Below are 25,818 nucleotides of genomic sequence, written 5' to 3' on the forward strand. Positions count from 1 at the left end.
TGTTCCTTGTATCCTCTTCTCAGTGGGCAGAGAGAAGGGGGAAATGTTACCCTGTTAGTTCTTTGCAATATTTTACTAAGTAGTTGGAGATACTGGACTTAAACTGGTTTGAACAAAAGACAGTTCTTAGAGTCACATTTCCGTATTGCCTCAGATTGTTAGAGAACACTGGCTTGACTCTGTCGCGCTGGTTTTTCATGCGTGTGGGTGTGTGAGCGTGAAGAAGGCCTGTTTGGGTCTAGAGCGTTGCACTTGTCCTCCCGTTCAGATGTCCGATATGCCAAAGCCCGCCTTCATGAAGCAGAACCTGGACGCGCTGGGAATCGGGACCTACCACAACATCGCCTTCATCCACCCCGACACGCCCATCATTAAAGCCCTGAACGTCTTCGTGGAGAGACGAGTGTCCGCCTTACCTGTTGTGGACGAGTCAGGTCTGTCTGGCCATAAACAGAAAAACTATTTATCTCAGCGAAGTTACTGTCAGATGGCCTCCCCCCTGAGAGAAGTGGGGGAAACGAACATTTAGACACGGTGAATAAATTCAGCACTGAGGAGCACTCGGGATAATAAGAACTTTAAACTGGCATATTCTCACACTTTCCATTAATACAGGATTTCACGTTCATTTAAAAATAGACACGTTCGTTCTATTTAGCAATATGTAACTCTTAACCATGGCCCAGTTAAGATTGATTTTAAATGGGTTTTTTTGTTCCTAAGATACTTTTCTAACATATATTTTCATTTTTAGGGAAAGTCGTAGATATTTATTCCAAATTTGATGTAATTGTAAGTATTTTTAATTTTGTTAAACCTGTCATCTAAAATGCATTTAAAATATACTAATTCGTTTTTGTGGTTTTCCATCATTTAATGATTTCTAGCTTTTTGGCGTGTAAAGATCTTATCAGAGAATTCCATAGAGGCCCTGTAGTAATTGTGATTTTAATATTCTTTGGTTTAGCAATGAATAATATACTAGCAGTATTTTATACATCTCCGTCTTTTCAGTACATGTATAGTTTATCCATCACTGCAGCGTGCGTGTATATTTTAAATGGTCTTTGTTCTATGTGGAGATGTTGTTTATTCCACCAGCGGGCACGTGTTTAGTGCATCTGAACTTAGTGCACGTGAACTTGTAGTCACGTGCATCCTGTTGTTTGATGATCGGGGACAACTGTCCTAAAGAAGACAGCAAATGTACCAGATAGTTACGTAAATCCCACGTGCATCCTGGTTTAAATCTAGGCTGAGTTTGGTGCTCCACCCTCCCACTCGAAGCTTTTTTTCTCGTTCATTCAAAATGGACTGCCATTCCTTCTAAGAACGGGAACTGAAACTTGGTAGTGCCACGTGTGCGCACCATGGGGGCCGTCACATGGACCCCAGCCTTAAACACTCCTTTGCAGCTGCCCCAACGCCTGTTCCTAATGTTGTGGCCCCACCCCATAACAAAGAAACAGAATTTCCAGAGGATGAGGCCCAGAAATCAGGATTTTAAAAAGATTCCCAGGTGATTCTAATGTGCAGCCAAGGTTGAGAACCACTGCTTTAGAAGCACATGCAGTCAAATTAACAAAGTTGCTCCACCATTAAGGTCCGCCTTGTAAGCTTTAATTATCACTGTGATGAGACATTACAAGCTGGTGTGCTGGTACTGAATATGCATTGATGTGTTTAAAACCAGGTGGCTTTAAACTTACTAATCAAGGTCACTAGTGTGAACTTAAATGAAAGCATGTCATGCATTCTGATACTTTATTACAGAACCTTGCTGCTGAAAAGACATACAATAACCTAGATATCACCGTGACCCAGGCACTTCAGCACCGTTCCCAGTACTTTGAGGGCGTGGTCAAGTGCAGTAAGCTGGAAATATTGGAGACCATTGTGGATAGAATAGTAAGAGCGGAGGTGAGATGGCTGTTCCACATTCCTTTCCCCCACCCCCCACCCCCGAAGGCATAGGAGCTGTAACCAGTGAATGGCGCCTCAGGAATTGTGAATCTCAGGACCGGCCCATGGGGCCACCTTCAAGTTCGGTTGGAGGACACAGTTTCCCCGTTCCAGAATCTAGCATGTTTCCTGGCACATAGTAGGTCACCTGTAAATATTCATTGAATGCAATTTATAAGTCCTGATATCAAGTAAAATGGCAAGATACTGCCATGGTTTAAAAAATACATATTGGAGCCCTTGCCGAAACCGGTTTGGCTCAGTGGATAGAGCGTCGGCCTGCGGACTGAAAGGTCCCAGGTTCGATTCCGGTCAAGGGCATGTACCTGGGTTGCGGGCACATCCCCAGTAGGAGATGTGCAGGAGGCAGCTGATCGATGTTTCTCTCTCATCGATGTTTCTATCTATCTCTCTCCCTTCCTCTCTGTAAAAAATCAATAAAATATATTTAAAAAAAAAAAAATACATATTGGAGCCCTAACCGGTTTGGCTCAGTGGATAGAGCGTTGGCCTGCGGACTGAAAGGTCCCAGGTTCAATTCCGGTCAAGGGCATGTACCTTGGTTGCAGGCACATCCCCAGTAGGAGGTGTGCAGGAAGCAGCTGATCAATGTTTCTCTCTCATCGATGTTTCTAACTCTCTATCCTTCTCCCTTCCTCTCTGTAAAAATATATTTTAAAAAAATACATACTGGAGGAAACAGGTTTCAAGACCTTCAAGTTCCATAGGGTACTTACAAATCAAAAGTTAAAAAGGTGCAATTATATGGTTTTAACAAAGTAAATAATAAAATGTATTCTGATTTTTTCAAGTTAAAGTAATTTTCTCCTCCCCTCCCCCCCCCCACCCCCCCACCCCCCCCGCCCCCACCCCCCCCCCCCGCCCAGTACCTCCCTCCCGATTTAGGTACATAGCAAATGTCTAGTAACCCTGTCCTCTGACCCTCAGCACTCATGTCCTGTTATACTGACTGCCTGTAGGATTTTCAAGTACAAGGGGACATGAGTGCCGAGGGCCGGGAGACGAGGGTACTAGGCCTTTATCTCACTCAGTGTGCCCATTCCTAAAATCGTTCTTTTCCTTCCTTGTTAGACAGGGAGAGGAATGTTCTCCTGTTCATCACTCTAGGACTGAAGGATGCAACTATGTTCCTTTTAGAACAACCCCTAATTAAGCAAAATCAATTCATGACGATAAGTCTGCTTTGATGATTATCTTAAATGCAAGAGCTCAGTCCAAGAATAAAAGCACCTGATTATTTTATAGGCTCATAACAGGCAACTAGCTTGCTTTCTGAGAGCTTGGTGTGAAGCGGGGCGCAGTGCTCCATCCTGGGAGCCAGCCTTGCGGAACCCACCCAGCCCGGCCCCCTGTCCGCCTCTGAGGTGACTCCCCAGCTTCCACTGTCACGGCTGGCAGGGTGTCACTAGAATCCCATTATGAAGTCTTCCCTGTTTCTTTTCTTTTTTTAAAATAAATTCTTATTGATTTCAGAGATGAAGGGAGGAGAGATAGAAACATCAATGAGAGAGAATTCATTGATCAGCTGCCTCCTGCATGCCCACCACTGGGGATCGAGTCCCCAGCCTGGGCGTGTGCCCTGACTGGGAATTGAACTGTGACATCCTGGTTCATAGGCTGACGCTTAGCCACTGAGCCACACTGCCTGGGAGACTCCTTTTTCTACCTGAATTTAATACCAATCACCACTTGTTTTGCAGAGGGGTTTAATTGACTTAGGAATATGTCTTAACTTTTTTATTAATGTCCTTAGAATTGCATGTCTTTTGAAGATCATAATCAGAAATAGGTAAGGCATCCTTTCTATTTATAAGCACAATGGACATCCAAATGGTGGAATCCTTTAAATGATAAAAATTCATGTTGAAGAATTTTGATGCTATAGAAAAACATTAACAGAATATTGCTAAGAGAAAAAGCTCATTACAGTACTACATAACAGCATGACTCTTTGTGTTAATACACATGCATATACATAGAAAAGCAGCCAGAAAGACTCCCACCACAGCGGTAACAGGGACTGTTTCCGGGGGACAGAGTTCTGGTTGCGCCAGGCTCCTCTGTGTCCCGGCTCTCTGTGAGCACCTGTCATGTCAGGTAGAAGAAAAAGTACCTGGCCAGTCCTAGAAGTTCATCTGTGGACAAAGAAACTTCATTGCCGTATGAAATAGGTCATAGATATAGATATAGATATAGATATAGATATAGATATAGATATAGATTTTTTTTTATTAAGTAGTCAGGCAGTCCTGGCCAGTGTTACTCAGTTGGTTGGGTGTCATCCATGCACCAAAAGGTTGCTGTTTGGAGTCCCAGTGAGGGCACATGCCCGAGTTTCGGGCTCAGTCCCTGGTAGAGGGTGTGCAGGAGGCAGCCGAAGGATGTTATGTTCTCACATTGAGGTTTTTCCCTTTTCCTCTCTCTCTAAAAATCAGTAAAAGTTTAAAATTTTTAAAAAAGTAGTCAAGCAGATCAGCACCGCATTTGAGCTTCAGAGCCAAAGACCTTTCCATGTTTCTGTATGCTGTTACTTTCTAAAATTTATGGGATGGATTCACTGTAGAGCATGTGAAAGATATTTTTTTCCTATTTTCCATTTTAAAGCGTTTTATTTAACTTGCTTATGTGGCCTCCTTTTCTCTTGTTCGCAGGTCCATCGGCTGGTGGTGGTGAATGAAGCAGATAGTATTGTGGGTATTATTTCCCTGTCAGATATTCTGCAAGCCCTCATCCTCACCCCACCAGGTACAGAGGCCGGTTTCTGACCTTCACCTACTGAGACGGGAAGGGCACACAGGGGCCGGTTTCTGACCTTCACCTACTGAGACGGGAAGGGCACACAGGGGCCGGTTTCTGACCTTCACCTACTGAGACGGGAAGGGCACGCAGGGGCTGGTGGGTGTAGGACCCCGACAGTCCCCCCACTATTAAACGTGTGCCACAGAAGGAACACGTTTGCTCCTGAGGGGGGCTTCTGTGCGTTCCTCTGTGAACCATTTTCATTTCCTTTGTGGTTGTGAAGTTTTATTCTTCCACTTGAGTAAGAGAAAAGTTTATAGAAAGCATCCTGACCCGGCCCCTCTCTGCCCAGCAGTGCCCGAGTAATCGAGGATTCATTGCCAAGTTCATCAGAACCCTTTCCATTAAAAAGCTAAGCCTCTTCAGTTTTGCTTTCTTTTTAGGACTGCTAACTGGAAAACAGGAGGGAAATTCTCTGGGTTCTAACTATTGACACCATCTACACTTCAAAAACAAATGACTTTCTAGTGTGCTGAATATATAAAACAAAAGACATAACAGACTTTTTTCCATGAAGAGTGCATGGAAATTACATTAACTGCCAAACAGCACCGATGGCTAAACTCATTTTTGCCAGATTCGCTCTGAGCCTGCCCTTAGGTCCCGGCTGGGAGCGTGCATGAGGGCACAGCCTTGGAAAAGAGTTGGTGTTCCTTCTGTGGCACACGTTTAATAGTGGGGGGACTGTAGGGGTCCTAACCCCACCAGCCCCTTTCCTTTTCTTTCCCCTCCTCCCCTCTCTGCCCCCAAATACAGACAACCCAGCCCTAGCTGGTTTGGCTCAGTGGATAGAGCATTGGCCTGCATATTGAAGGGTCCCAGGTTCAATTCTGGTCAAGGCACATGCCTGGGGTGTAGGCTCGATCCCCAGTAGGGGGTGTTTAGGAGGCAGCCAGTCAATGATTCTCTGTCATCATTGATGTTTCTATCTCTCTCTCCCTCTCCCTTTCTCTCTGAAATCAATCGATATATATAAAAGCCTAAGTGACTGAATGACCAGTTGCTATGATGCACACTGACCACCAGGGGGCAGATGCTCAATGCAGGAGCTGCCCCTCGGTGGTCAGTGAGCTCCCACAGCCAACCTCCCACAGTCCCTCCCCTGGCCAGCTGGCCAACCTCCTGTGGTCCCTCCCCCCAGCCAGCCGGTCCCCACCCCCACCCCCGATCTGCCCTGATCACCAGCCAGGCCAAGGGACCCCACCTGTGCATGAATTTGTGCACCAGACCTCTAGTAAAAATATATTTTAAAAAAATACAAACCCAGCTTTGGGCTGCAAAGACCAAGTCCAAGAATGCTAAGACAGGAGATAAGAGACATGCACTTTGAACTCTTAAAAGTTAAACATTCAAGTGTGTGTACTACGTTACGGTATTGATTTTTTCTTTCATTGAGAAATCAAACTAGCTGAGACTAGTTCTTACAGTTGACCTCTCACCTAAAGAGGCGTCCCCACCGCCCACGAGAAGGCATCACATTCCCTGGGTGGGAACCCCAAGGTTGTGATTCTAGTAGAGCAGGGAAGCCCGAGGCCCAGGGCGGCAGCAGCACCTGGGCTCGTCAGAAATGTACCCCGAGGGCCCCGCCCACTCCTTCCGAATCAGAAACCAGACATGGGGCCTGGTGTGGTCACTTTAAAATTTCAGATATTAGGGAACATGAAACTCATGATAATCTTTATAATCATGAGATGTTGATAAAAAGCATAAATGAATGTGAGATTGTTCATAGCATTAAACTAAAGCTAGAAACAAGCCAGGTGTCCTTGAGCAGAAGAATGGACCGATTTGTTCTGCTAATGCAGTGGAATGCTACGAGCAGTGGCCGTGAGCCGCAGCTATGTGGGCAGCGGACAGCCCTCGGAGGCAGCGTCCAGCCGAGGAGCGGGCCCACCCAGAGGGGGATTACTCGTATCGACGGCTGAACGGCCCTTCCTGCACATCAGGAAGAGGCCTCCTCTCTGGGCAGAGCCATCCATGTGGGCACAGAACCTGGCAGCTCAGAGAAGGGCACCCTCTCCGGGTGGAGCAAGGCCCTCGGCTGTCCCTGCAGCCAAGACTCGTTGTGCATCTCAGACTCAGAGTAAACAGTGCAGCTCTTCATCCTCTGTGTGCCTTCGTGTCTTGAACCATGAGCACATTGGGCTGGATGGGTTTAAATTTCCATCCAGATTTGCTGTTTCAAAAACTCTAAGTCATTAATGCTCCTCTGTGGAGAGGGACCTGCCCTGCAGCGGGAATTGGAAACGTCTGTTACCATAGAGGTGATGTGATAAAGACGGGTAGCCGGGTTAGAATTCTCTATAATATAGAGTGCATGATGCCGTCTGTTTAAGAGAACGCGCTGTGTTCCTACAACAACAAGTGAACACTGGGAGCAGACCTGTCAGAACGCGGGGGCTGCGGGACAGGTCAGCAGCAGGGCCTGATGCTCCCGTGCGTGGGAGTGGCCTGCAGTAAGCATCCCAGGGCCTAGCTGGTGAGCCCCACCCGGGACCCCTGAGAGCTGTGGGTGTGGGCCAGCCGCTCACCTCATTGGGCCCCTCTGTTCCTTCAGCTGGAAATGAGCAGGTCGATACAGGCCCTCGTTCCCTTCCGGGGTGCTTGGAGTTGAAACCAAAACCATGAGTGCAAGCTGTTGGTGCACAATAAGGCACCATCCCCAGGAGAGCACCGTTGGGTGGATGTTTATGGAATAACCAAGAGCCACTTTTAAAGCATCCACTATTATGTGAATTAGAGGTACCGGAGTCATTCTTCTCACCAGATAATGGACACAGTTCCCCATGCAGAATACTGATACAATATAATGACATTGTCTCTCTTTCAAAAAGCTAGTTCATTGTCAAACTTAACTCAGATTCCCTAAATGAACCTAAGTATCTACACATACAACCAATGAGTCAGCAGTCAGAGGGCATTAGCCACAATTTTTTAGTCCCTTATTTATTTTTATTTTTTGTTAATCCTCACCCCGAGGGTATTTTTTTCATTGATTTTTAGAGAGTAGAAGGGAGGGAGGGAGGGAGAGAGGTGTGAGAAAGGGCATCAGTTGGTTGTTTCCCACATACCCCTCAGGGGCCAGGGAGGGAACCTGCAACCCAGGTGCGTGCCCTTGACTGGGTATTGAATCTGCAACCCTTCAGTGTGAGGACCCACGCTCTAACCACTGAGTCACACTGCCAGGGTTGGCCCCTTATTTTTTTATAGATTGTTAATCTCTTTCTAAAGTTGAGTGTCTGCTGAGAAAATAGGAGAAAAGCTGCTGTGATGAGAAAAATAATAACTCTCCCTCCCAACCCACTTTGAAATATCCTGGCCAGATCAAGTTGGTGCTATGTGCAATTATCCTGAACGTGTATAATGCTTTTTTAAGACACTTTTATATGTACAATGGAAGTACTTTGCATCTTCATTAAAATGTAAATGCACATGTATTTTACAATCCTTTCGCAGCAGAATCCTCTTCTGAATTAAATCTCATATATTTAGAATTACAATATGTTATACCGATTGAAAGCATGCTGCAGTCCTGGTGGGTGGCGGTGGGGAGCCTGGCGCCCACCTGCTCAGTCCCTGCCCATCCGCTGCCGGGTACACGGCGACCTCCGATGTGGAGGAGCACGTGCTGTCAGGGATTTCGATACCCCTTTGAAACTTTCATTTTCCCTCTCCTGACAGGTGTCAAACAAAAGGAGCCGAAAACTGAATGACTTTTGCGAATGGAGCCCTTGTAGGACTTGAACTAAGATTCTGGGTCACGCTTTGCCTCATGAACACTGATGCCATGGAAGAGAGGAAAATGGCCAAGGATGTATATCAGGGTTTAGTGATGGGTATTTTTTCCAGTGATGTTGAAACTAAGCGTAAAAAAAGAGGACTATATGTTTTTGAAGGGTCAGGCTTGCATTAAAAGGCTATTTTCAGACCCCTGTCTGAAAGATTTCAAGTGCTGTATGTCATTAAAGTGCACTGTGTCCTGAAATGTTTATTATTTTTTTATTTCAAAGAATTCACTGGTATGGAACCGGTAACGGGGCATAAGGCGAGTGTGCGGCATACTCAGACCTAGTGCCTTACGTCGGACACAGTGGCGGGTCGCCGCCACGCTGCTCGCGGCAGCCGGCGCGGGGCGTGGGAAAGGCCTGCTGGCGTGTGAGTCTTGGAACCTTCACCAAATCAGTTTGTCTTCATTAGATTTGCCCAGCAGTTGTAATTTGATCATAAACAGCTACTTTATAAAACTTTAAGGGCACGTTTATGTTTAAGTGTTCTGAAATGTAGCGTGAACAAGACTACTTACAACAGCTGTATTTATTTTTCCCTTTCATACAGTTTTTTACACCCCTTTTGGCGGGTACATGTCACCAGGCCCATTGATAAGCCATCGGTTGTTATTTTTAAATGGCAAATTTCTCATTATTTAAGTCTGGGTCTGGACAGGATGTGGCTTCTAACAGCCACCGTGGGTTTTACCAGCCGAAGCTCTGAAAGCACGTGGGGACTGCTCTGCGGGGCTGCAGGCGGGCGCGGTGAGGGGACGCCGAGTGCCAGGAGAACGGCCGTTTCTCTTGTGCGTTGAATGTAAAATCATGCTGCCTGGGTGACTGCTGACGCGGTTGTTTTGTAAATGTGATTGCGGCACGTACAGTGCTGTCTTATGATTGAAGAGAAACACAGTGTCCTAGTGTAAGTGCTCTGAAAATGTTGACATTGTACATATGAATATAGTTTTTTGTTTTGTTTTGTTTGGGGGTTTGTTTGTTGTTTTTCAGATTGAAAAATTAAAATAAATCTTAACTATAATTTTGTTAAAGGATTTCTTTAAAATACCACGTGTTTCAGCATATATTAATTAAAATAATATATGCAGTTTCCACTCAGATATTTCTCCCCAAATAAAGGAGCACATGAATTCTCATATCCTTTTCCCATCATCCAAAAATAACCTTAATGATTCAATTCCTCCACTTCACATCTCTCCATTATTAAATAGCACATACAGGGTGTCCCCAAGAAATGTATACACACTTTAACAGCTGATAGTTCAATTTTGGAAATTAAATGTACTTTAATAAACACTGCCATTATAATTATTCAAAGCATGTGTAGACATTTTTGGGGACACCTTATATTTAATTTAAAACTGCCGTGCAGATTTTTTTGTGCTTAGCTGTCAATTTTTCCATTCCTAGTTGGCCAGATATAAGAGGAATGGTATATATGCATAAGCAAATAGACTCCACACAAAAAAAAGACTAAAATTAACAAGTGAGTTTAGCAAAGTTTAAGGATAAGAGATCATCAAAAATCAATTGTAAGGGGAGAAAAAAGGACACTTATGTAATACCCTTTGTAATACTTTAAGCGAAAAATAAAAAAATAAAAAAAATCAATTGTATTTCTATATAGTAACGGGCAATCAAAAATGAAAACATTTAAGATCCCATTTATAACAGCACCAAATATGAAATATTTAGAGTAAACCTGGTAAAAAGAAATGCATAACCTCTACACTGAAAAGCCCTGATATTGCTGAGAGAAAATGAAGACCTAAATAAGTGGAGTGATAACACTTTGTTCCTGGGTCAGAAGACTCACGTTTGCTAAAATATAAGTCCTCCTAAAATTGACTTATAGATTCAAAACAGTGCTAGTCAAAATCCCAGCAGTCTTTTCGTAGAAAGTGGCAAGCCGATTCTAAAATTCAAAGGAAATGCAAAGGACTTAGCCACAATTCTGAAAAAAAAAAAAAAAAAAAAAAAAAGGTTGGAAGGATAAAACTATCTGATTTCAAGGTTTATTACATAAAGCTACAGTAAAGTATACTGTTGATGTAAAAACAGACAAATACATCAGACCAGATGAGTGTCCAGCAAACCCACCCATATACGGGCAACTGAGTTTTGGCAAACGTGCGAAGGCAATTCAACGGAGAATGTCTTTTCAACAAATGGTGCTGGAACAACTGGATACAGCAGGTCTTCAAAAAACATCATTTCATGATAATGTTCATGAGAAAAAAATTGATTCCTGGCCGAGACCACAGTCTGTGTGGAGTTGGCACGTTCTTCTCGTCTGCATATTTTTTTCCGGGAACTGGTTTTTTCCCCACATCCATCCCAAAGGTGTGCAGTGAAGTGAACTTGTGTGTCTCAAGTGACCAGCCTGAGTGAGTGTGTGTAGGGGGTGTGAGTGCACCACTACAACCACGTCACTCACTGAGTCACTAAAAATTGGTAAATCTTGTTTTTATTAATCTTTCTTGAATTATGTATAGCTCACATTTATTTTCAAGTTTAATATTAGAAGTGTTTTGAGTCTTTATGTTTTTGTTTTGGTGATGTTTTATGAGCAGATATATGCCTTAGGAATTTAACTCCTGTTTTTTGTCAGTTAGCCTATGGCAATATTGAGTTCCTTATACATCATTTTGCTTAGAATCGCGGTTTCCAAGAACCTATTGATGACATTGAAGACATACTTTAGTCACCTGCAAAAAAGAACTTTGCTCCATACCTTTCACCACATACAAATATGAAACAGAGCTCAACAGTTTTCAGAAGATACATGATCCAAAAATTTTATAACATACCCATAATGTCCACTATCAAATAAAAATTACTAGATCTGCCTGGCCAGCATGGCTCAGTGGTTGAGCATTGAGCTATGAACCAGGAGGTGACAGTTTGATTCCTGGTCAGGGCATATGCCTGGGTTGCGGGCTTGATCCCCAGTGTGGGGGAGCAGGAGGCAGCCAATCAATTATTCTCTCTCATCATTGATGTTTCTTTCTCTCCTCCTTTCCTCTCTGAAATCAATAAAAACATTTTTAAATTACTAGATGTAAAAAGAAATAAATATATGACCTATAATCAAGAGAAAAGTCATTCAATAAAAGCAGGCTTATAAATGATTTAAAAATAACTGATAAGAATGTTAAAGAACCATCAACAAATCAACAGATGACAGTGCTGGCAAGGACGTGGAGAAAAAGGAACCCTCGTGCACTGCTGGTAGGAATGCAGACTGGTGCAGCCACTGTGGAAAACAGTATGGAGTTACCTAAAAAAATTAAAAAATGGAATTCCCATTTGACCCAGTAATCCCACTTCTAAGAATATTTCCCAAGAAATCAGAAACACCAATCAGAAAGAATATATGCACCCCTATGTTCATAACAGCACAATTTACAATAGCTAAGATTTGGAATCAGCCTAAGTGCCCATTGGCAGATGATTGGATTAAAAAAAACAGTGATACATCTACACAATGGAATACTATGCTGCTATAAAAAAGAAAGAACTCTTACCATTCGCAAAAGCATGGATTGACATGGAGAGCATTATGCTAAGCAAAATAAGCCAGTCGGAGAAAGATGAGTATCACATTATCTCACACATTTGTGGAATATAATGAACAACATAAACTGATAAAATTAAATCCAGAGACAGAGAAGCATTGAACAGATCTTCAAACTTAAGAGGGAAGGCAGGGGAGGGTGGGAGAGGGGTGGTAAGAGATCAACCAAAGGACTTGTATGCATGCATATAAGCACAACCAATGGACACAGACAGTAGGGGGGTGAGGGCCTGTGCTGGGGGGTGGGAGCGGGTGGGAAGAGGTCAATGGGGGAAAAGGGAAAAGTATTAAATATGTAATACTTTCAACAATAAAGAATTTTTTTAAAAGAATGTTAAAAAGAACCTACAAAAAACATGGGTATGTTGGGTAGAGATGGGAGAATTTCAGGAGAGAGATGGAAACTATAAAAGAACCAAATAGAAACCTTAGAACTAAAAAATATGTTACCAGATTTTTAGAAATCATTAAATTAGAAAGGGGAAAACAGAGACAAAAATAAGGGCTCTTTTGGTAGAAAGCTATCAAACTGTCCAGTATATATGAAATTGGGGTCCCAGAATGAGTGGAGAAAGAATATGGGGCAGAAAAAAATACTTAAAGAAACACTGGTTGGGAAGTTTCCCAAACTGGATTAAAACCAGTAACTCACAAATCAAAGAAAGTTAGTAAACCTTAAACAGCATAAAAGCAAGAAAATTACACACAAACACATCATAGTCAAACTCTGAACACCAAATATAAAAAGAAAATCAAAGCAGACAGGGCAAGGAATGAATATATCACATAAAAAACAGGATAGCTGGTTTCTCATCAGAAAAAAATTGAGGCCAGGAGAAAATGGAACATGTTTAAGGACAAACATACACACATACATACACACCACTGTCTACCTAAAATTCTATATCCAGCAAAAAAGAATTCTTCAAAAATGAGAAATAAAAAGGCACATGAGGGGTATCTTTTTGGTGATGGAACAGTTATGTAGTTTTGGTTACACAAATCACATGTAATAAAATTGAACAGAGTTACACACACACACACACACACACTCTAATGCATGTAAAACTGGTGAAATCTGAACAAGTTCTGCGGGTTGTACGACTTTGAGTCTCTTCTGTACTGTATTTAGGTAAGATGTCACCATCCAGAGAATAGGACATGGGAACTCTATTATTTCTTGAAGTACCTACTAATCTATAATTATTTCAAAATAAAAAGTGGAGACATAAAATAAAGACAATTTTCAAATACATCAATTGTAAATTTGTTGCCAGGAGACTACAGGAAATTCTTCTGCAGAAGGAACTAGTACAGCTTAGCCCTGCAGTCTGCAAGGGCGGCACACGCTGACTTCCTTCTAAAGAGAACAGTATGGAAAGGGAGGGAGAGAGTGACTTCCCAGTGGAGAAGCCTGACAGACACCCCTGAGCCAGGTGATCAAGGTCACCGCCAGCCATGACAAATCATGCTGGGAATACGTTCCCTTGACAGGATGTGATGAGCATGGCTTTACTTCTGTCGTCTTCCTCTCGGAGACCCATGCTCCCACCTAAACCTGAGAACAACTTCAAACGAATCCCGCTTTAGGAACAAGGTATAAGACACCTGACCAGCACGCCTCAAAACAGCCAAAGTCACCAAAAGCAAGAAAACCTGAGCCGGGTGACTAAATGTGAAGTGGTATTTCGGATGGGATTCTGGAACAGAAAAAGGACAGCAGGGAACAACCAAGGAAACGGAAGCTTTTGTTCATAATAATGTATCAGCCCCAGCCGGTTTGGCTCAGTGGATAGAGCAGCAAGCGGCCTGTGGACTGAAGGGTCCGGCATTCGATTCCAGTCAAGGTTGCAGGCTCGATCCCTGACCCTGATCACATTGGTATTTCACTCTGTCTCTCCCCATCCCTTCCACTCTTTCTAAAAATAAATGGAAAAATATCTTCAGGTGAGGACTAACCAAAATAATAATAGTGTATCGGTATTTGTTAATTCTAACAAATGGGCCACACTAATGTAAGCTATTAACAATGGGGAAACTGGGTGCAGGATGCAGGGGAACACGCTATACTGTCTTCACCATTTTTCTGTACATCTGAAACAGTTCTAAAAAACAAAGTTTAAAAAATAAAAGACAAGAGATATAGAAACCAATTTCACTATACGGATTTTATTTGGATTCTGATTTGAACAAACTGTTAAAATGATTATGAAGCATTACGAGACCTTTGAATAGTCTGGGTGGTGTTGAGGAGCCTTTCATTGGTCTTGTTTATGATATAAAAATGGCATGTTATATTTTTTTAAAAGAATCATCTTTCAGAGAAAATATTGAAGTATTTATGAATGAAATAGTATGATGGCTAGGATTTGCTTCAAAATAATCCATGAGTGGGTAGGGGAGTGGGTAGGGTTAGATGAAACAGGATAGTCCCTGACTCTGTAAACATGATGGCCGGGTCTCATTGCACTAATTTCTCAACCTTTATATGCACTTGAAATTTTCCACACACACAAAATGTTGCAGCGCTGTCCGAGTAGCTAAGTTGATTAGAGCATCATCCAGAAACCCCAAGATTGTGGGTTCGATCCCCGGTCAGGGCACATACAAGAATCAACCAATTAATGTATAAATACTAGTAAGTGGATCAACAAATTGATCTTTCTCTCTCTCTCTTTCTCTAAAAATCCATAAATTTTTAAAAGAAAGATGAACAAACCAAGGCTTAGTGTGTTGTTGTTTTTAAAAAAAAAAAAGTTGCAGAAAAATGTGTAAGGTCTTCCTTGTGTTTCGGATGCTTAATTATTAATGTCTTGCTATTTGTTAAGGGATACTTACAATGTCATCAGGTCTAATTACACTTATCATTAATGATAGTGGACAGGAACCCGTATTTTAAATGCTTCTCCTGTCGACTCTTACTTTTTTGTAAACATTTTTGGGCACTTGCATGTCAGGTATGATTAGATTATCATGTGTGCCTTTAATGTAGCTGGCAAAGAACTCACAAAAGGCAGATGAGGCGGCTCTCGCATTTTTCTCAGGTTTGCTTATATTGCATTTTCATCCTCATTAATTCATGGTTTATTTGAAAGGACTCTTTTGAGACCAGTTACCATTTTGTGAGATTGTAATTTAGTTTAGCAAAACGTAGGTAATATGTTCTGCAATTCCTCAGAACCAGACATGCAAACCAACACCTTAAAATACTCTGGGCACTCAACAGTGAGGGCAACACAGCCTCCCTGTTGTGGACGTCCCGCCAGGACACGGCGCCATTTGCCGTGCAGGCCATGAGGGTGCCATGGTCAATCCATACTCTACATGTTAGCAAAGCTCAATTGTTTTTGTTTTAAAATAAAAGTGTTTTAAAAATGGAAGCTGTATATTTTTTCCTGCACACCAATGGAAGGAACTCCAACACTGAGACAACTCTTCACACAGGAAGAGGAACCAATAGTGAATTTGTCCCTCAAATAGTAATTACAGCTCTCGGTGGCGTATGAACACCGTGACTAAAGGCCACATCTGAGGAACATCCGAGGCCGTGTGTCACCCGAGCCGTCCTGGCACCAGCCGTCACCGGGCTTTTCCTGAGCACCCCCAGCTGTGTCACACTGGCTCTTGGGAACAGGTGTCTCACAGTCCTGGAGGCTAGACTTCAAAATCAAGGTGTCAGCAAGGCTGTGCTCCCTCTGAAGCCTCTAGGAGAGAATCCCTCCTTGCCTCTTCTAGCTTCTGGTGACCCCAGGTGTTCCCTGGCTTATGGCAGCATCACCCCAATCTCTGCCTCTGTTGTCACATGGCTTGCCTGTTATCTTCCCTTTGTGTCTGTGTGCCTGAGTCCCTTCTTCTCATGAGGACACCGGTCATATTGGATCAGGGCCCAGTCTACTCTAGCATGACCCCATCTTAACCAATTACCCCCTCCCCCAACAGCCCTATTTCCAAATAAGATCACATTCTGAATGGGATGGTACTGCAATATATCTTGGGGTGGGGGGATATTCAACCCCTAACAGTTAAGAACAATTTACAACTACTGCATAGGCCCAGACCTGTCCTGAGAACTCCTTGCTGAGCCGACTTCCTCCCTCAAGCGTGGCTTACATCCATGCACTTAGGGCTGGCTTACTCAGATTCCCTCTTCTGGGAGCGCTCCATGCAACTCCATACCTCAGGGTTGAGGCCAGACTGATGCCTGGCTTCAGAGAGTAGAGGGTTTTCTGTCATCCCCGTGGAAATCGTTGCCTTGCCCAGGATGGCCTCATGCTAGGATGCTGAGGGCAGGCCTGTCAAGGCCCTGCTGAGAAATCCATGCCCATCCACAAGAGTAGGACCTGTCCCCTTGACTCCAACAATATAACCACACAACGAAATGACCTTGGCACGTTTCCTAGCTGGCATGGTTCGCGTTAAACAATACCCTATGTGACACATAACAGGTCTGTCTGGGTTGGCTTGTGCCACGATTAAGGGAGTCTAGTTCTTCTCCAGTCTTCCTTCATCACATACTTAAACAGCTATATGCCTCCATGTCTACTTTCATAGAGGGTCACTCTTTCACGTGTTAAAAAGGTAAAATTGCCGGGGCTGACCAGCAGCCCCTGAACAACGGATGAACAGATGACTCAGACACAGTTTCATGTGGGGAGAGGGCTAAGGGGCTTGTCTGGCTCAAGGGTCCAAGCAGCCTCAATTGCCTGCCTGGTTAGGCTTTACTGGAATTTTTATCTTTAGATGCAATCAGTAGGGTGAGTAACCTTGGGAGGACACATGTTACATTGTCCTCTAGGCCAGGGCATCCAGGGATTAAGTATAAGGAATCCAGTAAACACCTGGGGGTCTGCAGGGCACAGACTTGTTTGGAAAGGTCAAGGAATAATTAGGGGCTCCGCCTTCGACACTCCCCTTAGTCAGAATTCCCATAAACAGGGCAGGCGGCCTTCCACACACTCCCCTTTTCTCAGAATGTCCTCCTGACAACCTTCCAGCCAAGTCTCGTGTGATCCCCAACAAAAAATAATTTCACAAATGTCCTTTTACTAAAAACAAGCATAGCGGTAGTTTCCACTTTTCTCTTTCTTAGTCTAACCCAAAGATAGAAAAAAGGTTTTGTATATTACCCCTGGGAATTAAAAATATATATGTTGGAACTAGAAGTCAGATGTCATTGGACTTGTTATTGTTTACAGAAAGTTAATAATGATCCCATGATAGTGGACAGTTCAGGCTTCAGATAACTGCCATGAACTGTCTCACCCACAACCCCAGCGGTTTAGACCAGCAGAGCTTACCTGGCCAACCCACAGGTTTAGCATGAGCTCCTCACTCAAGAGCTGATGGTAATTGCTGAACCAATCATGTTCCCTCTCTGGGATTTAAATGGAAGAGACAGCGTTCTCAGTTCCCAGAGAAACAGAACATAGTGGAAGGACACACAGAGAAGGCAGCATGCAGAGGCCACAAGACAGAGCAGCTCCGAACTAGAACCTGAAGAGAAGTTATTGGTGGCAGAAGTTCCAGCTGCTCAAAGGTTAACAAGTGATCTCAATGGGTAGAAGGACTTTGAATTTAGAAGCAAGTCCATTTCTCCCACCCGTGTTCCTAAAAGGTCTGGCTGCAGTCAGTTATTTCTATGTGAATTCATACCATCAATCCCAATTATTTTAGATAATCTGAGTGACTTATTAAACCAAATTCTCCCCACTCTGGAATAAAGGAATCTTCAAGACTCCTGGGCCTGACAGACTTTAAAGGATTTAAGACAGTTGGAACAGTTCTTGAATGAATTTGTTTTTTACAACTGCACTTCTCCATCTGGACTCCTAATATTCCCAGGTTAGGGCAGTGCTATCAAACTTTTTGAGGCAACCACAGTAAGAAATACATTTTACAGTGGAACTCAGCACACAATATAAACGTATATAGCACATCTGTGACATACCACACACACAAAAATGTCATGAGGTCATACTTACCTCACTGTGAGCAAAAATGCCATGAGACAATACTTCCCCTTACCATTTTCTCTATTCTGTTCTATTTTCTTTTTTAAAGGTGACATCCATTAAGCTGATTTCACAACCCCCTACCATCAGTTCAGAATACTGTGGTAGGGGGCACCCAAACGCCCAGGGTAACAATGATACATTTTCTTGGAGAGTCTATTTTAAGAACTGAAGTTTTCAAATATTTCAACTAATTATAGAGTAGAATCACAAATCCATTCAGTTAAAGCACAGAACTTCAAAGATACTTTTCAGTTGCAGCTGGTCGCCTGGGGCTTCTATAGACCCTCAAAATAAGAATGTCCTCCGCCCCTCTCCTAGGAGTACAAGAGCTGAGCATGGAAAGGATTCTGCCTTCACACCAGTGCTCTCATTCCGCAAGGCACATCTACGGGACAGTCACCTCTAATTCTTCATACCAACGAATCCAATCTGGGGGCTCAGCTTCCTGAGGGTCCCTTCTCTGTGCTCACGGGAAAGGCAATGGGCCGCGACCTGCAAGCGGTTGTCCGGCTAAGCAGGTCAACACTGTCCAACAGACTGATGACAACAGGGGCATTCATAGGAGTAGCGGGGTATCTGCTTTTTTTTTTTTTTTTTAAACAACCACCAAGGGCAAAGAGTGTCTACTATGAGGGAAGTCTCCCTGGCTGGAAACCTGATCGCTTCATTTCGCAGGCCGTGCTTTCCCGCTCATTTCCCGTGATCAAGGCCTCCCTTGCTGGCGTCCCTTCCTGCATTCAATATCGGTGCCACCCAACAGCGCTCCACCGGCACCAGGAAAAGGGCTGTCAGGGCGCCTTTTGTGGAAAATAGAGCAGCGTCTGGAGAGGTCAGCCCACACTAGGGCGCTAGCCCAGCGGATTAGATCCCCTCTGGAAGGACGGTTCTTCTTCTTTTTTTAAAATTGACTTCAGAGAGGAAGAGAGGCGGAGAGAGATAGAAACATCAATGATGAAAACCACCCATGGGCCGCCTCCTGCACGCCCCCTATTAGGGACCGAACCCGCAACCTGGGCATGTGCCCCGACTGGGACATCCCGGGACCTGGGACCTCCCGGTCCATGGGATGATGCTCAGCCCACCGAGTTTGTCTATTGAATTAGCCACGCAAGTGTCGAAAATTAAAGATGTGTTGATCTGTGAGGTTTGCGGGGTCCGCACGTCGCAGAGTAGAAATCAACCGATGAGGCGCAAACTTTTTGAATGAAATGCAAAACATTTTGAATTAACACATTTTATTCTTCCCACAGTCCTTCACTGCGGGTGTCTTTTATTTTACTTTATCGTTTCCATCACCAGCGGATTAGGTTTAATCACCAAATACTTCCTCAAATCCAGACTTACTAACACCACCATAGCTAAAAGACTAAAAAAGGAAAACGCAGGAACCCGGGAGGCTAGCAGGTAACACCCTCGCGCCTCACGTCTCGCACCTTTTAAGGGCTCAGCGGGAGCCAGTTCGCCGATCTCTCAGCGTCTCACCAATGACCGTGCCTTCCACAGCTAACTCCGCCCCTCGCCCGGCTCTTAACCAATCACTGAGAAGCCAGCTTCTTTCTCCACCCCCACCCCCCACCGAACCCCCACGCCAGGCGACATTCAAAGCCTTCAAACCCGCTGGCGCACACACGCGCGGCGGCTGCCCGGTTTTATTTTTAGCTTCGTTCGAGCAGCCCCGCCCTGGGGCTGTCTCCCCGCCGCCCCCAATGGGAGACGGAGTTTCCGCCGCGTCGTCGCGCGGGCGGGCGGGAGTCGTCCAATCAGTGCTCTGGGCGAACTGGCGTAATTAAACATCGGCGGAAGACGGTGGGAGGGCCATGACGCAGCGAGTTTCCGTCGTGACTTTTCCCGAGGTTTCTGACCGTCCCCTCTTTTCCCCTTTAAAGTAAAACGTCGTCCGCCCCACCTCCGCGCGTTTCGGGGGCGGGAGCGGCCGCCCCGGCGGGGAGGGCGACGCTGACGCGGCCACGGCGGGGCGGGCGACGGCGGCGGTCACGTGGGCGTGTTTGGGGGCGGGGCCGCGCGGCGGTTCCGGGCGGTTGGGCGCGCGAGCGAGGAGCGGAGGCAGCCGCGCCCGCCCGCCCCGCCCCTGGATGCCGCTCTGCCCCGGCGCGGCCGCCGCCGATCGCAGCAGAGGAGTCGCCGCCGCCGCCGCCGCCGCGGTTCATGTGGTTGGCCTGGGGCTGAGGAGGCCGCCAAGATGCCGCAGTCCAAGTCCCGGAAGATCGCGATCCTGGGCTACCGGTCTGTGGGTGAGTGACGGCGCGGCCTCCTCGCGCCCGGCCCGGCCTCTCCTGGGCGCCGGGACTCGGTGGGCCCGGCCAAGTTTGGGGCCGGCGCGGCCATGTGGCGTCCGCGCGTTTCGTAACCAGCCGCCCGCCGCCGCCATATCCATTTTGAGCGGAGGCGGCGGCGAGGCCGGGCCCCGCGGGGCGGCCGGGCGCGCGGAGGACGAGTCGGGGAGGCCGCGGACGCCCGGGGAGTTGGGTTGGGCCGGGCCCCGGGTGGCGCCGGAGGGGTCGGCCGCGGCCCGAGCCTCCGCGGGCACCCGCGGGGGGAGAGATCGCACCTGTCTCCCCGCCTCTTCGCGGCGCGCGGTCGTGATCGCCGCCAGCAGCCTTTCCGCCCCGAAGTGAAGCAAGTCCGTGGGGTTTTAACAAAGGAAGCGGCGCCTCGGGCTTCTCTGTCGGTGTGGAAGTTCGCATTCTAAAGAAAGCCGGGCCGTGTGGCTGCTGAGGGCGCGTTTCCTGCCGAAGAAGCGCAGAGGCAGCCGTCGTCGCCAGCCCCGTGTGCTGCCCGCCGAGTGGGAGGGCGGCGGGGCGGTCAGTTCCTGGTCTCGGTGGCCTATTTTCTCCCGAGAAAATAAGGTCAGGCGCTGTGACCACGCTGTTGAAGTCATTCAAAAGTTTGTTGTTGTTGTTCCCCCCAAGGGGTTGACATGGATTTGAAACTTCCTGGCAGTCGCCGCTTTGCCGAGCCGGGGTGATCTGTGTTGGGGTGCGGGGTGGACAGGGGGCCAAAAAAAAAAAGAGTGAGAAAGCAGAACCGTGGAACTTCGCCGTGTTTCGGGGCGAGGCCTTATTTATTGTCTCGGACAACCAGCAGCCTGGGGAATTGGATCTCTTCGTGTTGTTTTAGGAAGGAACTGTCTGAGACAGGAAGATGCGCGCTTGACCGTAGTGGGAGGAAGGAGGTGAGAGCGAGGGTTTGGGTCGCCGGTGGTTGCAGGGGAGGGGGCCGCTGCCCTCGGAGAGCCTGTAGCTGCCTCCCCGACTCCGCTTTCTGTTCCGCTTCCTCCCCCCCTTTTCCACCGCCCGTGCCAGGGTCTGTGCTCTTTGACCAAGATGGGCTCCAGCCGCTTGCTCACCCTTTTGTCGTCGCTTCCTCGGTGCTGGGCGAGGGGTCAGGAGGCTCCGAGAGTCATCGGGCACCTCTCGGGGCGGCGCGGCGTCAAGTCGTAAGCATATGTCGGGGGAGCGGAGGTGACAGCCCTGACAGCTGCCGCCATGAGGGGCCATGCGTCCAAGTGAGGCCTGTGGGGTGGCCAACAGCCCACGCCCCGAGCGCCCATATGGCACCGACGTGCAGCCTTTATTGGCAGCCCGAACCGCCCAGCCCTCGCTTATCTGCGCTGTTTCCTCCTCTGCGTTTGAAGAGTGGGCCTATGACATAGTCTGGCTCTTGCGTGAGCTCTGTCTAAACACATGAACAGGGCCCACTGATGGAAGCTAGCCTTCTCCGAATAATCGGGTGACACGTGACATGTACCCGGGCTACCTGATTTCAACTCAAAAGATGCCCCAACGATCCGCACTTACTTAGCCCTTGAGATTCTTGAGATGATTCTGGGCTTCAGTAACCAAGGCTACTGTTCTATCACTTTTGCTAAAAAAGTTGCTTATGTTCCATTGAAATCCCTCTGTTTTGTCTTCCTTCTGGTCATCCCCTGCTAAACACCCAGAGGTGACAGGTCGCTTCACAGACACTTAGTGTGACTGCTGTTTGTTCAGTGCTCTTCTAAGTAGCCTCCCAGGGGGCACAGATTCAGTTCTAGTCCCTATTCCCTGTGCCCTCAATATAATTACCTCTTCCGTTTACTTTCAGGGGTAGTGACGACTGAAGTAAAGGTTAAATTACTCCCAGGCTTTGTATTTGATTTTTGAGTTGTTGACCTTTGTTATGAACCAGGACACTTTGGGGTTTGTGGGGTCTTCTGTTTTGTTTTGCCAGCATCAAAAAGGAAGTAATTAATTCCCTGATTCCATGTACTGGCCACTCTTGGGAGAATGATTGTCTTCAGACTCCAGGAGTTTACTGGCATGTCTGCTTGCAGATGGTGCTGTACTAGAGAAATTGGAGTATTGTGTTTCTAGATTGTGTTATTTTGTATTGTTAAGCTGTTGTGTCATTTTGATGGGGTAGAGTGGTAGAAAAAGGCACGACTAGAAACCATACTTTTCTCAGAATGTTCTCTTGATTAAATATCTTATGCCATTTTGATTAGTGAGTTTTAACCATGCCACAGACATTATTTTAAAATTTTGCCTTCAGATAAAATTACTAAATGTCACCATTTTTTAAACACTGATGAAACTATCAGTAAGGAAAAGACAATTCTCAAATAATTTATACGACTCATTTTTCCCTGAAGTACTTTTCCTGTTGTTTACAGTGTTAAGCGGTTAAGGCCACGTCACCTATAACGCAGGCTGGCTTTCAGGGAGTGCTTTGTATTAATTGTTGAGTGGTGGACAAGTGTCCCAGCTCCCTTACACCCATTGTTTCTAATACAAACAAGTAGTCCCATAGTAGAAGGTAGCTCAACTTAATCAAGTTAAAGTTGTAGTGTCAGGTAACTATCCTCAAATAAAATCTGGTGCATCTTTCACTGGAATTTTCTAGAGAGGCTTTGATAATCTAGTTTACCATCAGAGCATACTAGTAATCCAAAAGTTTGTTTCCCATATGTAAGCCTCTGAGGTTAACGAGAGAGGGGATCACAGGAATGTGAACAATCATGAGAGAAAATGAAACCACCCTGTTTTATAAAAGGCAATTTAGCAAAAAGTAACTCCAAATATGACCTTCTCAAATGTTTTAGGTAGTAGGGAAGATGCTTCCTTTGATTTGTATACTTCACAAGAAAAGATAGCATCAAATTTGTTCCAAATAGAATACAAGCCAATTGTGTTCTCGTTTACTGTCTATTTTTAAATTATCCTTTTTGGACACATTTCACTGAAATATTTTAAGGTAAAACATGTATAAAATCTGTTAGTATGTGAAATTGTATGTTCAAATGCTTAATAACATTTTGAGGTTGTGTAAGGGGAGGCGGGGGGGAGGTGGTAGTCCTGCTGTGGTCACCTTGTGTTGAAGCTTGAAGTTCTTTTTATAATTTTTTTTTTTTTAATCCTCACCCGAGGATATTTTTCCATTGATTTTAGAGAGGGGAAGAAATATCGATGTGAGAGAAACACATCGATTGGTTGCTTCCTGCACGTGACCAGAGCCTGCAACCAGGGTATGTGCCCTTGACTGGAATTGAACCTAGGACCCTTCGGTCCGCAGGCCCGACGCTCTGTCCACTGAGTCAAACCAGCTAGGGCTATACTTTTTATATATATTATTGATTTCAAAGAGGGAGAAAAAGATAGAAACATCAATGATGAGAAAATACATTGATCGGCTGCCTCCTTCATGCCCCCTACTGGGGATCAAGCCCACAATCTGGGTAGGTTGCCCTGACCGGGAATCCAACATGATTTCATACGTCAACACTCAACCACTGAGCCTCGCTGGTGTTAACTTTTTTTTTAATCATTCATTGTTCTGTACAAGAGAATAACCAGAGTTTGCATTTGTGGTTATCACTTTCAGTGCTGAATGTTACTAAATGTTCATGTAGAATATACTCATCCATACTTACCCTCATCACTCCAGAAAGAAACTGTGCCCATTAGCAGTCACTCCTTATCTTCCCTTCCCCTCAGCCCCTGGCATCTACTAATCTACTTTCTGTTTCTATGAATTTACCTTTTTATTACCAAATAATATTCCATTGTTTGGATATAACCCATTTTATTTCTACATTCGTCAACTGATGAACATGTAAGTTGTTTCTACATTTTGACTATTATGAATAATGCTGTTATGAACATTCCTGTACAAATTTTTGTGTTAATTGTATGAAGTGTATGTTTTCATTTATCTTGGGTATATTTCTGGGAGTGGAATTGCTGGGACATAGAGTAACTTTATGTTTAACATTTTGAGGAACTGCCAAATTGTTTTCCAAAGTAGCTGTGCCATTTTTATATTCCCATCAACAATTGACATTGCTTTCAGTTTCTCCACATCCTCACCAGTCACCAACACTTGTTATTGTCTGTCTTTTTTATTCTAGCCATCTTTATGGGAACAGTGGTATCTTACATGATTTGCAAATAATTTTCATTCTGTGGGTGGAAACTTTTTGCTTCCTTTGAAGCTTTATCCAGGGCCGTGTGGACTTAATACTGCGTTTTCTCCTCAGTGTTTTATATTTTAGCTCTTACATTTAAGTTTATGATATATTCAGAGTTAATTTTTGCATATGATAGGAAATAGAGGTACAACTTCATTCTTTTACATGTGGGCATCAAGTTGTCCCAACCCCCCCTTTTTTTAAAGACTATTCTTCCCTCTATGAATTGTCTTGACATCCTTGTCAAAAACTGAGTGACCAGAAATGTGAGGAAAAATTTATTTCTGGACTCTATTCCTATGATCTATATGTATGTCCATATGTCAGTATCACACTGTCTTGATGACTGTAGTTTTGTGGTAAGTTTCAAAATAGGGATGAGTGAGTCTTCTAACTTTATTCTTTTTCAAGATTGTTTTGGCTCTTCTGAGTCCCTTGCATTTCCATCAGTTTCTAAAAAAAAAAAAAAAAAAAAAAAAAAAAAAGCAACTGGGGTTTTGATAGGGTGTTTGAAGGGAGTCCAGCCTGCACAGCTACATAGTTGGGAAAGGGGGGTGTATTTAATAGCTTTCTCAGATAATTGTGGATATTCTTTGATACTCACTGAAACTTCACAGGTGGTAGTTTCTTAAAGGTTAGTTGTAGTGTGCAATATGAAGTCATATGGATGAAGTTTCTGCCTTGTTACATTGGACTCTATTGGGTTGTTTTGCGCTTTGAATGGGTCTTCTGCCCATGCCTGATTTTGTTACATCATACATTGGTTACTTGGAAAATATTGGTCCACTGTTTTATAGATCCTTCTACATTTTGATACATTTCAATATGTAAATACTTTTAAAAGTCACATTTAATATCATCACCAGTCTCAGAAAAATCTAGATACTGGGAAGCTGTTAAGCTCACCTCGAATGATGCAAGTTTCCCAACCTAATTTCCTCTTGAAAGTTTGAATTTAATTGTTGGAAAAGTGCTAGCAGTTTTACTTGGAGTGACAGTATCATTTCTTCATTTTCAAGAAAATGTCTGCCAAATACCCACATTTGAAATAATGATCGTTTGTTGGTCAGTCTTGAAAGGAAAAATGGTGTTCCATGATTAAAGTGGCTATTTCAGATCACTTCGCAACCAATTGCCTCGTTTGGAGACAACCATCACACTTCAGTACACAGCAGGATGCTCCGTGCATATATC

The 25,818-nt window shown here is 44.8% G+C and overlaps 2 protein-coding genes across 6 annotated transcripts in view; both read left to right on the forward strand.

Annotated features, from left to right (window-relative positions):
• The window catches only part of PRKAG2 (protein kinase AMP-activated non-catalytic subunit gamma 2), a 222,088-nt gene extending 212,500 nt beyond the window's left edge, over positions 1-9,588 (forward strand). For 4 of the 5 annotated variants that reach the window (XM_070423628.1, XM_070423629.1, XM_070423631.1 and 1 more), the window contains 5 exons: positions 269-434; positions 755-792; positions 1,774-1,920; positions 4,635-4,728; positions 8,464-9,588. In XM_070423628.1, coding sequence (XP_070279729.1) covers positions 269-434; positions 755-792; positions 1,774-1,920; positions 4,635-4,728; positions 8,464-8,495 — 477 coding nt within the window. In that variant the 3' untranslated portion in view covers positions 8,496-9,588. The remainder of the gene's footprint in view (positions 1-268; positions 435-754; positions 793-1,773; positions 1,921-4,634; positions 4,729-8,463) is intronic. The other variant, XM_070423630.1, reaches the window with a different exon arrangement.
• Positions 9,589-20,228: 10,640 nt separating this feature from the next.
• Positions 20,229-25,818, forward strand: part of RHEB (Ras homolog, mTORC1 binding) — a 43,222-nt gene continuing 37,632 nt past the window's right edge. The window contains exon 1 of the mRNA XM_070423633.1: positions 20,229-20,410. Coding sequence (XP_070279734.1) covers positions 20,359-20,410 — 52 coding nt within the window. The 5' untranslated portion in view covers positions 20,229-20,358. The remainder of the gene's footprint in view (positions 20,411-25,818) is intronic.

Source organism: Myotis yumanensis, unplaced genomic scaffold, assembly GCF_028538775.1.
Source record: "Myotis yumanensis isolate MYYU_CA2020_CCGP unplaced genomic scaffold, mMyoYum1.0.hap1 SCAF_9, whole genome shotgun sequence".
Lineage (NCBI taxonomy): Eukaryota > Metazoa > Chordata > Mammalia > Chiroptera > Vespertilionidae > Myotis > Myotis yumanensis.